Below are 16,373 nucleotides of genomic sequence, written 5' to 3' on the forward strand. Positions count from 1 at the left end.
AGTGTAGGCAGTCTCCTTAGTAGATGTGTTACATTTTCTAAGTGTCATGCCAATAAAACGCAGTCACTGGTTAGCCTTCCCCATAACATTTTCTATGTGTTCCTTCCAATTTAAATTGTTCGTAATTGTAATTCCTAGGTATTTAGTTGAATTTATGGCGTTTGTATTTGACTGATTTACCGTGTAACAGAAGTTTAACGAATTCCTTTTAGCACTCATGTGGATGACCTCACACTTTTTGTTTTTTAGGGTCAACTGCCAGTTTTCACACAATTCAGATATCTTTTATAAATCGTTTTGCAGTTTTTTTTAATCTTCTGATTACTTTATTAGTCGATAACCGACAGCGTCATCTGCAAACAACCTAAGACGGCTGCTCAGTATGTCTACAAAATCGTTTATGTAGATAAGGAACAGCAAATGGCCTATAACACTACCTTGGGGAGCGCCAGAAACCACTTCTGTTTTACTCGATAACTTTCCGTCAGTTACTACGAACTGTGACCTCTCTGACAGGAAATCACAAATCCAGTCACATAACTGAGACGATATTCCATAAGCACACAATTTCACTATAAACTGCTTGTGTGGAACAGTGTCAATAGCCTTCTGGAAATCCAGAAATACGGTAAACCGCTTGTTTGGTACGGTGTCAATAGCCTTCTAGAAATCCAGAAATACGGAATCGACCTGAAATCCCTTGTCTGTAACACTCATCACTTCATGCGAATAAAGAGCTAGTTATGTTTCACAAGAACGATGTTTTGTAAACCCATGTTGACTGTGTGTCAGTAGACCGTTTTCTTTAAGGTAATTCATAATGTTCGAACGCAATATATGTTTCAGAATCCTGCTGCATATCGACGTTATGATATGGGCCTGTAATGAAGTGGATTAGTCCTACTACCGTTCTTGAATATTGGTGTGACCTGTGCAACTTTTCGGTCTTTGGGTACGGATCTTTCGTCGAGCGAACGGTTGCATTTGATTGTCAAGTATGGAGCTATTGCATCGGCATCCTCTGAAAGGAACCTAATTTCTTATACAGCCTGGACCAGAAGACTTGCTTTTATTAAATGATTTAAGTTGCTTCATTACTCCGAGGATATTTACTTCTACGTTATTCATATTGGCAGCTGTTCTTGATTCGAATTCTGGAATATTTACTTCGTCTTCTTTTATAAAGCCATTTCGGAAGGCTGTGTTTAGTAACTCAGCTTTGGCAGCACTGTCTTAGATAGAATCTCCATTGCCACGCGGGATTAGCCGAGCGGTCTAAGGCGCTGCAGTCATGGACTGTGCGGCTGATCCCGGCGGAGGTTCGAGTTCTCCCTCGGGCATGGGTGATTGTGTTTGTCCTTAGGACAATTTAGGTTAAGTAGTGTGTAAGATTAGGGACTGATGACCTTAGCAGTTAAGTCCCATAAGATTTCACACACATTTGAACATTTTTTTTAACTCCATTGCTAACGCGCAGAGAAGGCATTGATTATTTTTCGCCGCTAACATACTTCACATACGAGCATGATCTCTTTGGATTTTCTGCCAGCTTTCGAGACAAAGTTTCGTTGTGGAAACTACACTTATATCATTCATTTGGAATGAGTGAAGATTGTCTCTCAGGAAGGCGCCAAGTGAATTTTTATCTACTTTTTTTGAATAGGTATATTTTTCGTTTATTTATGGAGGATTTGGGGGTTACAATATTCAATGTCGCTACAACAACCCTGTGCTCACTAACCCCTGTATTCGTTTTGATGCTCGTTATTAACTCAGGACTATTTATTGCTAAGAGGTCAATTGTGTTTTCACAACCGTTTACTATTCCCGTGGGCGCATGAACTAACTACTCGAAAGAATTTTCAGGGAATGCGCTTAGCACAATTTCGGATGATACTTTATGCGTACCTCCGGAATGAAACAAGTATTTTCGCCAACGCATCGAGGGTAAATTAAAGTCACCACCAACTATTATCGTATGAGTTTGATACGTGTTTAAAATCAGACTCACGTTTTCTTTGAACCTTTCAGCAACTGTATCACCTGCATTGGGAGGTCGGTAAAAGGATCCAATTATTATTTTATTCCGGTTGCCAACAATGGCCTCTGCCCATACTGGTTCATAAGAATTATCTACTTCAGTTTCGCGACAAGATAAACTACTTCTAACAGCAACAAACAAGCCACCGCCAACCGTGTTAAGCCTATCCTTTCGGAACACCGTTAGGTTCTCCGCAAAAATTTCGGCTGAGCTTATCTCCGGCTTTAGCCAGCTTTCAGTGCCTGTAACGATTTGAGCATCAGTGCTTTCTATTAGCGCTTGGAGCTCTGCTACTTTCCCAATACAGCTACGATAATTTACAACTGTTATACCGATGGTTCCTATATCTACGTTCTTCCTGTGTTCGGCCTGCATCTTTTGTGCCTGAAGCCCTTCTTGTGTTTTCCCGAGACCCTCTAACCTAAAAAAACGCTCAGTCCATGCCACACAGCCCCTGCTACCCGTGTAGCCGCCTCCTGCGTATAGTGGACACCTGATCTATTCAGCGGAGCCCCAAACCCAACCACCCTTTGGCGCAAGTCGAGGAATCTGCAGCCTACACAGTCGCAGAACCGTCTGAGCCTCTGATTCAGAGAAGACTGGAAAACCCTGCTCTGGCCAGATGAGCGCCAATTTAAGTTGATAAGAGCTGATGGTAGGATTCGAATGTGGAGCAGATCTCACGAAACCAAGGACCGAAGTCGTCAACAATGCACTGTGCAAGCTCGTGGTGGCTCCGTAGTGGTGTATGCTTTGTATACATGGAATGGACTTGATCCTGTAGTCCAACTGAAACGATCATTGACTGAAAATGGTTATGTTCGACTACTTGGAGATGATTTGCAACCATTCAAGGGCTTAGTGATCCCAAACAACGATGGAATTTTTATAGATGACAATGCACCATGTCACTGGGTCACAGTTGTTCGTGACTGGTTTGAACAACATTCTGGACAACTAAAGCGAGTTATTTGGCCATCCAGATCGCCCGGCATGAATCCCATCGAACGTTTATTGGATATATCCCAGAGGTTAGTTAGTGCTCGAAACACTGCACCTGCAGTAGGCCTACTTTTGTAATTATGGAGGGCTATAGGGGCAGCATGACACAATATTTCTGCAGGGGACATCCAACGACTCGCTGAATCCGTGCCACGTGAAGTTGCTGCACTACTCTGGGCAAAAGGAGCCACGACACGATGCTAGGAAATGTCCCTGACTTTTGTCACTTCAGTGTACGATTCAAAGAGCCCGCCATCTGGAGAATACTCCACGGCGGCACTTCGCATATTCGGCAATCAGTGAGCACTCTCTCTGTCCTTGTTGAATGATGCGCTTCTGACACTCTTCACACTCTGTGGAGTATACGGACACGAATGTCAGTCTGGCACACAGTTTCATTTTGCTACATTTAATCAACACAGCGTATCCTTTGCAGAGCGAAAGAGATTTCACTCACAGCAAAATAAGATGCTGTTAACATCCTTCGCGAGTAATAACATAGGAACTGTCCATCATTGAACGTTTCACATTACGTCCAAAATAACTTGGAGAAGTACGACTACAGGAGAAGGCGGCCAAGATGATGTTCGGCAGCTCTATTATCGTTGCTGCGAATGATTGCGTGATTGCATGTATCTAGAGAAAACTACACAGTATAATGAAATAGTTATCCGGGCCGATCTATCCATAGGCGTGTGACTTTGTGATTGCGGCCCCATAAAGCGTACAACCTTTAGCGGTACGCACGCGACAACATGCGGTAGCTAATATGTTCCAAAAAGCCACAAATAGAAACGACTTTTTCCCGGGACTCATACCTTGGCCTCTGTTGATGATAGAAAGGTAGGGTCATTTTGTATAGCCTTTCGTACATCCAACAGAAGGATCGTTTTACTGTCACTCTCTTACAGAACGGGGTCAAAGTATGACTATTACATACTTCCTCCCGCTTAGGCAAATGCATAAAATCGGTTGGCTCTTTTTGTATTTTGTTTTGTCTACGGTGGACTTTGAGGGGTATAGGGAACCACAATTAGTTCAAGGGCGGTTCCTTCGAAAAACCATTAAAAAGGGGTTTTCTGCTCAAATTTTTCGTACCAAAATAGAGTCGCAGATTCCAGGACGGCTATACACAGTAATCACATGAAATTTTTACGATTTATTCATAGGACCCCTGTTTCCAGGAACTTTTCCAAGATACAGAGGTTCAAAGTTACTCTACTTCCACTCATAAAATACGCGTGTAAGATCCGGTATGAGGCATGTTCTACAGGAATTTGTCTAGAAATGCCATCTACCCGTTTTCAAAAATCTTTAGCTGTTATCTAGAAACACCCCAAAACTTGGTATTTGGGGACCCAAACCGAGTCGCAGATTCCAATACTGTTATACACATGAAATGGGTGTAATTTTTTCGGTATGTTTTAAGATCTCTCACGCAAAAATTTGTGCACGTAAAATTCCATTTGAAATGTAAAATTAGTTTTGTGTTGTTTCAATTTCACCTAAGTACTACCAACATTTTATCGACCCATAAAGTTATTTCCGTATGAGTGACGCGCCCTATTGTGGCAGCGAAAAGAGGGGAACCAAGAGGAAAGTGTTACTATCGGTGCACAAAAAAGGTAATGTGCTACTGTTTAAAAGACTCTGGCTTAAAAGTGGAGTACCAGCTGCCTCATTCTACCTTCCCCAGCACCTTTAAAAATTTTCCTAAAAATTTTTCCATGTGAACATATTCGAGCTTTTTTTCCTAAGAAGGAAGGAGACAGAGACAGTGGGAAAGAGACAGAAAATTTTTAAAAAATACTGGTCGATAGTAGGCAGTGGTCGTGGTATAGAAAGAGCGAAGCAGACAAGGGCAGTAACAGAGAAAGAGAAGGACACAGTATCAGCGGAACATAGTTGACAGTGACGTAACAGTGCTACGAAAAGAGTAAAGGACACACTGCCAATGGGAAGGAACAGAAAGGAGGAGACTGTGGAAGTAGGTGAGAGCCAGTGATAATGAGAAACAGAATCTATGACAATGACTATGAGGAACAGAGAAGGTAACAGTGAGAAGATACAGCAGCAGTGGGAGGGATCGAATGAGACAGTAGCAGTAAGAGAGAGCAAGTGGGAGTGTCAGTGAGAGGTGACAGTAGTAGTGGGACAGGAAGAAGGAGACTGTGGCTCTGAGATGGAAGACAATGACAGAGAGCTACAAAGAGACAATGACAACGAGTTGGGCTGAATGAGTGAGTGAGAATGGGCAAGTGGTAGTGGACGGCCCAGTGGATGTAAGTGAGAGACAGTTAGGTGAGTTCGTGGAAGTGAGAGGTGAAATGCTTGTAGAAAAGAGCGCGGATATGTTTGCGTGGCAAACGTTTTGGGAAAATTTTGGATGATGCTGAGAAAGGTAGAATGAGGTAGCTCGTACCCCACTTTTCAGTCAGAGTCTTCTAAACAGGAGCATTTTCGCCTTTTTAATGATCTGATACGTGTTATTTCCTGCTGATCATTACCGTATAAAACTCCATGCATGTCAGACCGCTACATTAGGCAGTACTGTTCATTTTTCACTAGTAAATTAATACACTCAACACTGTACACATAGTTTACTCTACAACGTACGAGAAAACTTAAGTGTTGTACGTGCCGTAATATACTTACTGACAAAGAGGAGGTTCCACAGTGCAGACAGAGACGGACCATTCCTTCATTTCCATTCTCAAGACCTTCGAAAACATTATCAGCGCACTTTTGGACAGGCAGTATGCACTCACCCTCGGAACTGGCACTCTGCCTGTAATGTCCCAGACTTGATGTTAAAGTTACTGTTCTTCTTTTTGTTATTGTTATTGTTATTATTATTGTTATTGTTGTTATTCATATAGGAATATTACATAAAAGAAGATACTACAAAGTATTAATACTACACAGTGTTAAAGTTACTGTGCTACTTTTTGTTATTGTTATTATTATTATTATTATTATTATTGTTATTCATATAGGAATATTACATAAAAGAAGGTACTACACAGTATTAATACAGGCAGTTGAAAATGGACACGTGCATAAATTAACGTGATGGCTATCAACTTCGTGGCACTTTCAGAAGTGGGATCCTGCCCTGGATCAATTCATCTCAGGGTTGACAGCTGAAACAACGGAATATGGTACTGTTCGGTGACTGGTGAGTATCGGGAAATGTGAAAGAGGTCTGTGGCGCCGTTACCAGTACACTGCGATACTGCAGTCCAGTTCAGGAGGAAGTCAGCAGATCCTCAGAATAAGTGACTATGTATAAGGTATACAATAGTTGTTGTTGTGGTCTTCAGTCCTGAGACTGGTTTGATGCAGCTCTCCATGCTACTCTATCCTGTGCAAGCTTCTTCATCTCCCAGTACCTACTGCAACCTACATCCTTCTGAATCTGTTTAGTGTATTCGTCTCTTGGTCTCCCTCCATGATTTTTACCCTCCATGCTGCCCTCCAATACTAAATTGGTGATCCCTTGATGCCTCAGAACATGTCCTACCAACCGATCCCTTCTTCTAGTCAAGTTGTGCCACAAACTTCTCTTCTCCCAATCCTATTCAGTACCTCCTTATTAGTTATGTGATCTACCCATCTAATCTTCAGCATTCTTCTGTAGCACCACATTTCGAAAGCTTCTATTCTCTTCTTGTCCAAACTATTTATCGTCCATGTTTCACTTCCATACACGGCTACACTCCATACAAATACTTTCAGAAACGACAACCCGACACTTAAATCTATACTCGATGTTAACAAATTTCTCTTCTTCAGAAACGCTTTCCTTGCCATTGCCAGTCTACATTTTATATCCGCTCTACTTCGACCATCATCAGTTATTTTGCTCCCCAAATAGCAGAACTCATCTACTACTTTAAGTGTCTCATTTCCTAATCTAATTCCCTCAGCATCACCCGACTTAATTCGACTTCATTCCATTGTTCTCGTTTTGCTTTTGTTGATGTTCATCTTATATCCTCCTTTCAAGGCACTATCCATTCCGTTCAATTGCTCTTCTAAGTCATGTGCTGTCTCTGACAGAATTACAATGTCACAGGCGAACCTCAAAGTTTTTATTTCTTCTCCATGGATTTTACAACGTACTCCGAATTTTTCTTTTGTTTCCTTTACTGCTTGCTCAATATACAGATTGAATAACATCGGGGAGAGGCTACAACCCTGTCTCACTCCTTCCCAACCACTGCTTCCCTTTCATGTCCCTCGACTCTTGTAATTGCCATCTGGTTTCTGTACAAATTGTAAATAGCCTTTCGCTCCCTATATTTTACCCCTGCCATCTTCAGAATTTGAAAGAAAGTATTCCGGTCAACATTGTCAAAAGCTTTCTCTAAATCTACAAATGCTAGAAACGTAGGTTTGCCTTTCCTTAATCTATTTTCTAAGATAAGTCGTAGGGTCAGTATTGCCTCACGTGTTCCAGTATTTGTACGGAATCCAAACTGATCTTCCCTGGGGTCAGCTTCTACTAGTTTTTCCATTCGTCTGTAAAGAATTTGCGTTAGTATTTTGCAGCCGTGACTTATTAAACTGATAGTTCGGTAATTTTCACATCTGTCAACACCTGCTTTCTTTGGGATTGGAATTATTATATTAAATTATATTATATTATATACAATAGTATAACCATAAAAACAGTAAACACGCCTTGATACCTGCGTTTTTTTTTTTTTTTTGTTAACTTATTTCAATAGTCTTCGCTTAAATAATGAACGACGTCCTTTTATTACATGATAGTTAATGTTTAAGTAACTAAGCGCAAGTATCAATGTACATTTATGCTTATGCTGTTTGCTCATCCTGGATGGCGACATAGAGTCTAACATTGAGTAGAATAAATGAATCACGTTTACTATATTTGTCCCTGAGTTGTAGTTATAATACACATGGAAATGATAAAAGTCATGCACATATACAGACGGCAGTAGTATGACGTACAGAAGGTGTAAAAGGGCAGTACATTGGCGGATCTGTCATCTGTACTCAGGTGATCCATGTGAAAAGGTTTCCGTCGTGACTACGGCCGTTCAGTAGTAATTAACAGACTATGAACGCGGAATGGTAACCGGAGCTACACGAATACGACATTCCATTTCGGAACTCGATAGGGATCTACAGGGTCAAGAGTGTGCCGAGAATACCAAATTTCGGGCATTACCTCTCACCACGGACAACGCTGTGGTCGACGGCCTTCACTTAACGACAGAGAGCAGTGGCGTTGTCGTAGAGTTGTCAGTGCTAACAACAAGCAATACTGCATGAAGTTACCGCAGAAACCGTTAGGTCAGAGTGGCTAAATTTGGGTTAAATGGGCTATTGCAGCAGACGACTGACGCGAATATCTTTGTTAACATCACGACATCGGAAGCACCGCTTCTCCTGGGATCATGACCACCTAAGCTGTAACCTATACGACAGGAAAACCGTGGCTGATGAGACCCGATTTCAGTTGGTAAGAGCTGATGGTAGGGTTCGAGATGTGGCGCAGACCCCACGAAGCCACGGACCCAAGTTGTCAACAAGGTACTGTGCATGCTGATGGTGCTCCATAATGATGTAGGTTGTGCTTACATGGACTTTACTGGGTTCTCTGGTCCTGCTGGAACGATCTTTGACTGGAAATAGTTATGTTAGGTTGTAAGTAGGCTGTTTAGGTTTTTATATTGGTAACGCCACGAAGCGCTCTGTATGAAAATCACTGGCTGTGCTATGTGCAGTCTGTGGCTGGTTGGCATTGTTCGAATTTGCTATTGTAGTGTTGGGCAGTTGGATGTGAACAGCGCATAGCGTTGCGCAGTTGGAGGTGAGCCGCCAGCAGTGGTGGATGTCGTTGCCGGAATTCTTAAATGTTTTGAATTTACGTGTAGTAATAAACAGCGTACAGGCAAAATCATCATGTCGGCAAGTCTCATATCGGTCATTGTTACTTCTTTTCGGCGGTTCCATCTCAAAATTCGGTGTACCTTGCCAATTTCTTTCATAATGTCCGAAGTGCCCTGTGTTATTATTTTGTGGCTGTACCGTATTTCTATGTCCCTCTTCCTGTATTGGAGCGCGAGTGTCCTCTCAAATATGTAATTCTTGTATTACTTGTGCTAACTGATCTTGTACTTCCCGGATTTCTCTTTTGTAATGTGTATTGATTTGATTTTGATTTTGTTTGAATTTTCTAATTTGTTCATATTCTTCTGTGTCAGTGAAGGCTACGGGTCTTGGGTCATTCACATCATCATCTACCTTTGTAGATAAGTTGGTGAACTGATCCGAAAGTTCGGCTACTTTCTCCGATAGAGAACTTATTTCCTCAGTGTGTTTTTCTGAACCAAGTTTCAGAGTGTCCATTTGTGTTGAAATCGTATCTACTGTGTCCTTTAAGTTTTCCTGAGTTTTTGCAAGTTGCGTAACCGAATCGGTAGATGAAGCTGAGTCAATTTTAGCTTGCAGCTGAGCAGAACTGAACGTACTCAGACATTTCTCTCTTTACTTATTCTGATCCACACTAAACTGACACACAATATTTTTAGCGCAACGCAGTCTGACTTTCAATAATCCCCACAAAAGAATGGCCCTGACTAACAATAACCTATACCTTTCTTGAATCACTTACCTCACAAAAATCTTCGTTATTCGAACTACTGCAATACAGCGAGCGCCACTACTGCCAGCTAAATAAAAGATTCTAACTACTGAAGGCACTAACTACTGATAGGCATAGTTAGCAAATGAAAGATTTTGATAGAGAACAAACAATGTATTTACCTTAATAGTGTTCAAAAGTCATTATATATATCAGTTCATGACATCCAGTCTTACAAATTTACTCTTTCTGACGGACACACGTCCATATCATCCGCTCTCAAAATTCTACCATCTCTCTCCCCACATCCACCACTGCTGGCGGCTCACCTCCAACTGCGCAACGCTACGCGCTGTTAACATCCAACTACCCAACACTATAATGGCGAATATTCCAACAATGCAAACCAGCCACAGACTGCCCACAGCACAGTCAGTGATTTTCATACAGAGCGCTACGTGGCGTTACCAACATAAAAACCTAAAGAGCCTACTTACACGGTTGCTTGGGGACCGTTCTCAGACATTCAACGACGGAAATTTTATATTTGACAATGCGCCATTTCACAGGACCACAACTGTTCACGACTGGTTTGAAGAACGGTCTGTACAACTGGAGGGAATTATATGGCCACCCAGATCGCCCGACTGAATCCCATCGATCTTTTATAGAACTTAATGGAACGGTCAGTTCGTGCACAAAATACTTTCGCAATTATCGGCAGCTATAGCGGCAGCATGGTTAATTATTTTTACAGTGGACTTCCAACTACTTATTGAGTACCTGCCACTTCGGGTGGCTCCACTACCCTGGGAAAATGGAGGTCCGACACGTATTAGGAGGTATCCCATGACTTTTGTCACGTTAGTGTATCAGGAACGACCAAAAAGTTTCTGTTCGAAGGCCGTTCAGTTCTGAATCAGTATGCCAGTCAAGCAAAATCGCCAGGAGCATTGAGGCAAATATAGCACCGACGCATCAGGATAAGGATCCCAGTTTGGTAAATCACCGTGTTTTGATGTTCGAGGATGTCCATAACTGAGTGCTGCACAACTACGACTGACAGGAATCTTCGACACTTCAAGGTGTTTTTTAAAGGAGCAAAGGCATGATGATGATGACGTGCGGAGTTACCAGTGCTATTGTGCAAGTGCTTTAGCGTTTCCCACTTGGATGGGACTGGCTTCACCAGCCGAAGTGGCCGAGCGGTTCTAGGCGCTACTGTCTGGAACCGTGCGACCTCAACAGTCGCAGGTTCGAATCCTGCCTCGGGCATGGATGTGTGTGATGTCCTTAGGTTAGTTAGGTTTAAGTAGATCTAAGTTCTAGGGGACTGATGACCTCAGATGTTAAGTCCCGTAGTGCTCAGAGCCATTTGAACCTTTTTTTGAGACTGGCTTCCCTGATAAACCGGCGTCTTGCACAGTTTTCTCGCACCATTCCACAAGGGTGGTTTTCGACAGACATGCTGCCCAATACACATTTTTCGTTATCCGGTGGATGTGCACCATTGTTTGTACTTCGTTAAGTAAGAGTAACAGCAGGTTGGTCCTGTTTGGACGCAACGAACATCGCCATAATTTACGTTTCCGCCTGCACGTTGGAAAGACACAAATGCTACACTACTTCCTCGGCTAAATGTCGTTGCTTATACAGGGTGGTCCATTGATCGTGACCGGCCCAAATATCTCACAAAATAAGCGTCAAACGAAAAAACTACAAATAACGAAACTTGTCTAGCTTCAAGGGGGAAACCTGATGGCGCTATGGTTGGCCCGCTAGATGGCGCTACCATAGGTCAAACGGATATCAACTGCGCTTTTTTTTAAATAGGAACCTCCATTTTTTATTACATAGTCGTGTAGTACGTAAAGAAATATGAATGTTTTAGTTGGACCAATTTTTCGCTTTGTGATAGATGGCGCTGTAATAGTCACAAACATATGGCTCACAACTTTAGACGAACAGTTGGTAAGAGGTAGGTTTTTTAAATTAAAATACAGAACGTAGCTACGTTTGAACATTTTATTTCGGTTGTTCCAGTGTGACACATGTACCTTTGTGAACTTATCATTTCTGAGAACGCATGCTGTTACAGCGTGATTACCTGTAAATACCACATTAATGCAATAAATGCTCAAAATTATGTCCGTCAACCTCAATGCATTTGGCAATACGTGTAACGACATTCCTCTCAACAGCGAGTAGTTCGCCTTCCGTAATGTTCGCACATGCATTGACAATGCGCTGACGCATGTTGTCAGGCGTTGTCGGTGGATCACGATAGCAAATATCCTTCAACTTTCCCGACAGAAAGAAGTCCAGGGATGTCAGATCCGGTGAACGTGCAGGCCATGGTATGGTGCTTCGACGACCAATCCACCTATCACGAAATATGCTATTCAATACCGCTTCAACCGCACGCGAGCTATGTGCCGGACATCCATCATGTTGGAAGTATATCGCCAGTTTGTCATGCAATGAAACATCTTGTAGTAACATCGGTATAACATTACGTAGGAAATCAGCATACATTGCACTATTTAGATTGCCATCGATAAAATGGGGGCCAATTATCCTTCCTCCGCCGTCCGGGGTGGTCGAGCGGTTATAGGCGCTACAGTCTGGAGCCGCGCGACCGCTACGGTCTCAGGTTCGAATATTGCCTCGGGCATGGATGTGTGTGATGTCCTTAGGTTAGTTAGTTTTAAGTAGATCTACGTTCTAGGGGACTGATGACCTCAGAAGTTAAGTCCCGTAGTGCTCAGAGCTAATTGAACCATTATCCTTCCTCCCATAATGCCGCACCATACATTACCCGCCAAGGTCGCTGATGTTCCACTTGTCGCAGCCATCGTGGATTTTCTGTTGCCCAATAGCGCATATTATGCCGGTTTACGTTACCGCTGTTGGTGAATGACGCTTCGTCGCTAAATAGAACGCGTGCAAAAAATCTGTCATCGTCCGGTAATTTCTCTTGTGTCCATTGGCAGAACTGTACACGTCGTTCAAAGTCGTCGCCATGCAATTCCTGGTGCATAGAAATATGGTGCGGGTGCAATCGATGTTGATGTATTCTCGACACCGACGTTTTTGAGATTCCCGATTCTCGCGCAGTTTGTCTGCTACTGATGTGCGGATTAGCCGCGACAGCAGCTAAAACAGCTACTTGGGCATCATCATTTGTTGCAGGTCGTGGTTGACGTTTCACATGTGGCTGAACACTTCCTGTTTCCTTAAATAACGTAACTATCCGGCGAACGGTCCGGACACTTGTATGGTGTCATCCAGGATACCGAGCAGCATACATAGCACACGCCCATAGGTCATTTTGATCACAATAGCCATACATCACCACGATATCGACCTTTTCCGCTATTGGTAAACGGTTCATTTTAACACGGGTAATGTATCACGAAGCAAATACCGTCCGCACTGGCGAAATGTTACGTGATACCTCGTACTTATACATTTGTGACTATTACAGAGCCATCTATCACAAAGTGATAAAAGTGGTCCAACTAAAACATTCATATTTCATTACATACTACACGAATATGTAATAAAAAATGTGGGTTCCTATTCTTAAAAACGCAATTGATATCCGTTTGACCTATGGCAGCGCCATCTAGCGGGCTAACCATAGCGCCATTTGGTTTCCCCCTTCAAGTTAGACGAGTTTCATTATTTGGAGTTTTTTCGTTTGATGCTTATTTCTTGAGATATTTGGCCCGGTCATTATCAATTGACCACCCTGTATACCCACATCGGAATCGCGATACGTTGCATATACGCTGCAGCAACGCCCTCATACAGAAACTTTCTGATCCCCCTTTATATTTCGCTAAATATTTGGGATATTAAAGTTGATTGCATACAGCAGCTTTTACATTTTCGCCGCTATCAGCATTTTTAGGAATAAAGAAATAATCATACATACGCCGTTACGTTCTCTGTAACATTCCTTCCTACAGATTCGTTATTACGAAGATCACGCTGATGTATACGTACTTTATGCACTGCGGACAATGTGTCTTATTCCATTTGCAATACTAGTATACCATGACGTTTCCTATAAATCCCCTCTGTAAGTTCACAGCTGTATTTGTGAAGTGGAGTACCGATTGTGTCTTTATCGATCATACACGACGTGTCGCGCGCTCCTTACATCTCCGCGAAGGAAGATGGAAGAAAACTGCCGCCAGCGCGCCCCTGCGAACCACACTCGCTTCAGGGCTCGCCCTCTTCCTATGGTTGGCGCTTCGGACACCATCAGATGACGCCGCTTTCACTTAGACTCACTGCGTGATAATGTAACCCTCGCACGTCTAAGGTTCCCCATAACGAACTCCACTCACATCTCGGAAGACTCGCCGTGAGAATAGAAGAACATAGCACGATGCTACTAATATTGCAACAACTACCAATTGCCTGTACGCTGTTAACAGCTAACAAGTGCTTCAATCACAGACAGTGCGAAACTGAGAATCAAGTGATCAAAATATATGTATTTATGAATTAAACAGAGTAAATATTTTATTTATGTACTTATGTTTGTACTGTATTTCATCAACCTACGCAACTACAGACGCAACGTTAACGTAGTTTGTTCTTTATTTCTGCTTTCTCCCTAAGGTCACTTCGATTATTTACTTCGTAATAAAATTTTTCAGTTGTGAATTTGCCTTTTTGGCGGGTCTCATACATTACTGTTGTGTGGTGGATGCCGGGGCTGCCTTCTGTGTAATGTGCCACATTAAGCAAGTGAGCACTTAAGCTCCTTGCGGACAGGTTATTCTATGAGGGACTGTCTCTTCTTAATGCCTTACTTCCTGCAAGTCTATGTTGATTTCTCAGTTTATTCACGTTAACTTTTACGATTTAGATTCTCCTACCTATACCAGATAGTTTATGTAAGTCGGCAGACCCACAGATATTGGAAGTGAAACCTTATGGGATGTTACGGCGCATCATGTTCCTCTTCAGTTTCTTCTACGCGATTGACGTTTCGATCCCGCTGCTGAGAACTTCACGATGCTCTGGTGCTCACGGTCAGGTGGACACTGCCAAGGCCCCACCACCGTATCATCTTCCCTAAGGGTTATTGCCTTGTACTTATGGTGCAGTACATACCGGAGGCGAATTGCTTGATACGCTGTGTTGTGGTGTTTATTTACTTGATATGTCTGCGTGGTGATGTGTTAAGACATGAGGGAATAACCTCCACAGGGCCGGCCGCGGTGGTCTAGTGGTTCTAGGCGCGCAGTCCGGAACCGCGGGACTGCTACGGTCGCAGGTTCGAATCCTGCCTCGGGTATGGATGTGTGTGATGTCCGTAGGTTAGTTAGGTTTAATTAGTTCTAAGTTCTAGGCGACTGATGACCTCAGAAGTTAAGTCGCATAGTGCTCAGAGCCATTTGAACCAATAACCTCCACGGTACAAGGAAAACCCATATAGGACAAACGTTTTAGCGGTGGATGGAGATTAGAAAAATATCCAACAATAATGGAGGATGTTGGATGTGAGTACTACTCCTGAGATGAAGAAGTTGGCACAGGAGACAAAACTGTTGTGTGTCCCACGAAACTAGGCACCCCACCTCACAAAAAAGTGATGTGTACCAATTTTTGGGTAGCCATTGAAAGGAAAGGGATATTGGACTGAACTCATGGAGGATGGGGAAAGCCGGCCTGAGTAGCCGTGTGGTTCTAGGCGCTATAGTCCGGAACCGCGAGACCGCTACGGTCGCAGGTTCGAATCCTGCCTCGGGCATGGATGTGTGTGTTGTCCTTAGGTTTGCTAGGTTTAAGTAGTTCTAAGTTCTAGAGGAGTGATGACCTCAGCAGTTGAGTCCTATAGTGCTCAGAGCCATTTGAACCATTTGAACGATTTGAGGATGGGGAAACGGTCGCGCGGCACTGAAGCGAAAAACCAACCTATGACCGCTACATAAAAATTAGGGCTCCTGATTATCCAGAGAAGAATTCGATAGAACTGTGCATTGGCTGTCTGAAGGCACCTAGGATGGCTCTGCCGACCCAGGTGGCAAGCAACAGCCTCCACATGATCAATCTGGTGTCCGGGAATCCATTAACAACGACAGTATAAACCAGGGAAAACATCGAATTCAACCTGGACCATTGGGTGCATTTTTGGTCATCAACGAGTGCATAATTTGCCTGACGGATGATGATCAAATAGAAGAGTGGAGGCAGCTATGTGCCAATGGACGTTTTAGGTAGGTAGTCCTACGGCCTCGGAAGTTCGTGAGTCAATAGTGCTTACGGCCAGTATCACGTACGGACGTTGGACGTCTCTCATTGCAATGAACACCTCTTTCCATGAGCAAGTACATTCTGTTGCGTTAAGAGAATATACTTGCGGTGTGTATTTCATTGATAACAGAGCTAAAGTGACTGATCATGAAACCGTAGTTGCTTCAAAACTGACTGCAAATAATGATAAGAAAAGGACTCAGGGGATTTTCTGCAGAACTGTCAAAGAAAAGGAAGTATGAAGAACACTGTCGAGAAGAGAGGACAAGGTGACAGGGCATGTTTTAAGAGAACAGGGAATAACGTCCAAGGTAGTAGAGGGAGCAGTAGTGGATAAAACCGGGTGAGAGGGAAGAGATTAGAATACACCAAACAAGTGGTTGGGGATATAGGATCCTACTCTGAGTCGAAGAGGGTGGCATAAAAGTGGAATTAGTG

General features: G+C 43.0%; 1 protein-coding gene across 3 annotated transcripts in view; it reads right to left on the reverse strand.

Moving 5' to 3' along the window:
• The window catches only part of LOC126171518 (estradiol 17-beta-dehydrogenase 2-like), a 182,423-nt gene that overhangs the window by 60,581 nt on the left and 105,469 nt on the right, over positions 1-16,373 (reverse strand). For all 3 annotated transcript variants that reach the window (XM_049920807.1, XM_049920808.1, XM_049920806.1), the window contains one exon: positions 5,699-5,831. In XM_049920807.1, the coding sequence (XP_049776764.1) occupies positions 5,699-5,831 (133 nt within the window). The remainder of the gene's footprint in view (positions 1-5,698; positions 5,832-16,373) is intronic.

Source organism: Schistocerca cancellata, chromosome 1, assembly GCF_023864275.1.
Source record: "Schistocerca cancellata isolate TAMUIC-IGC-003103 chromosome 1, iqSchCanc2.1, whole genome shotgun sequence".
NCBI classification, from domain to species: Eukaryota; Metazoa; Arthropoda; class Insecta; order Orthoptera; family Acrididae; genus Schistocerca; species Schistocerca cancellata.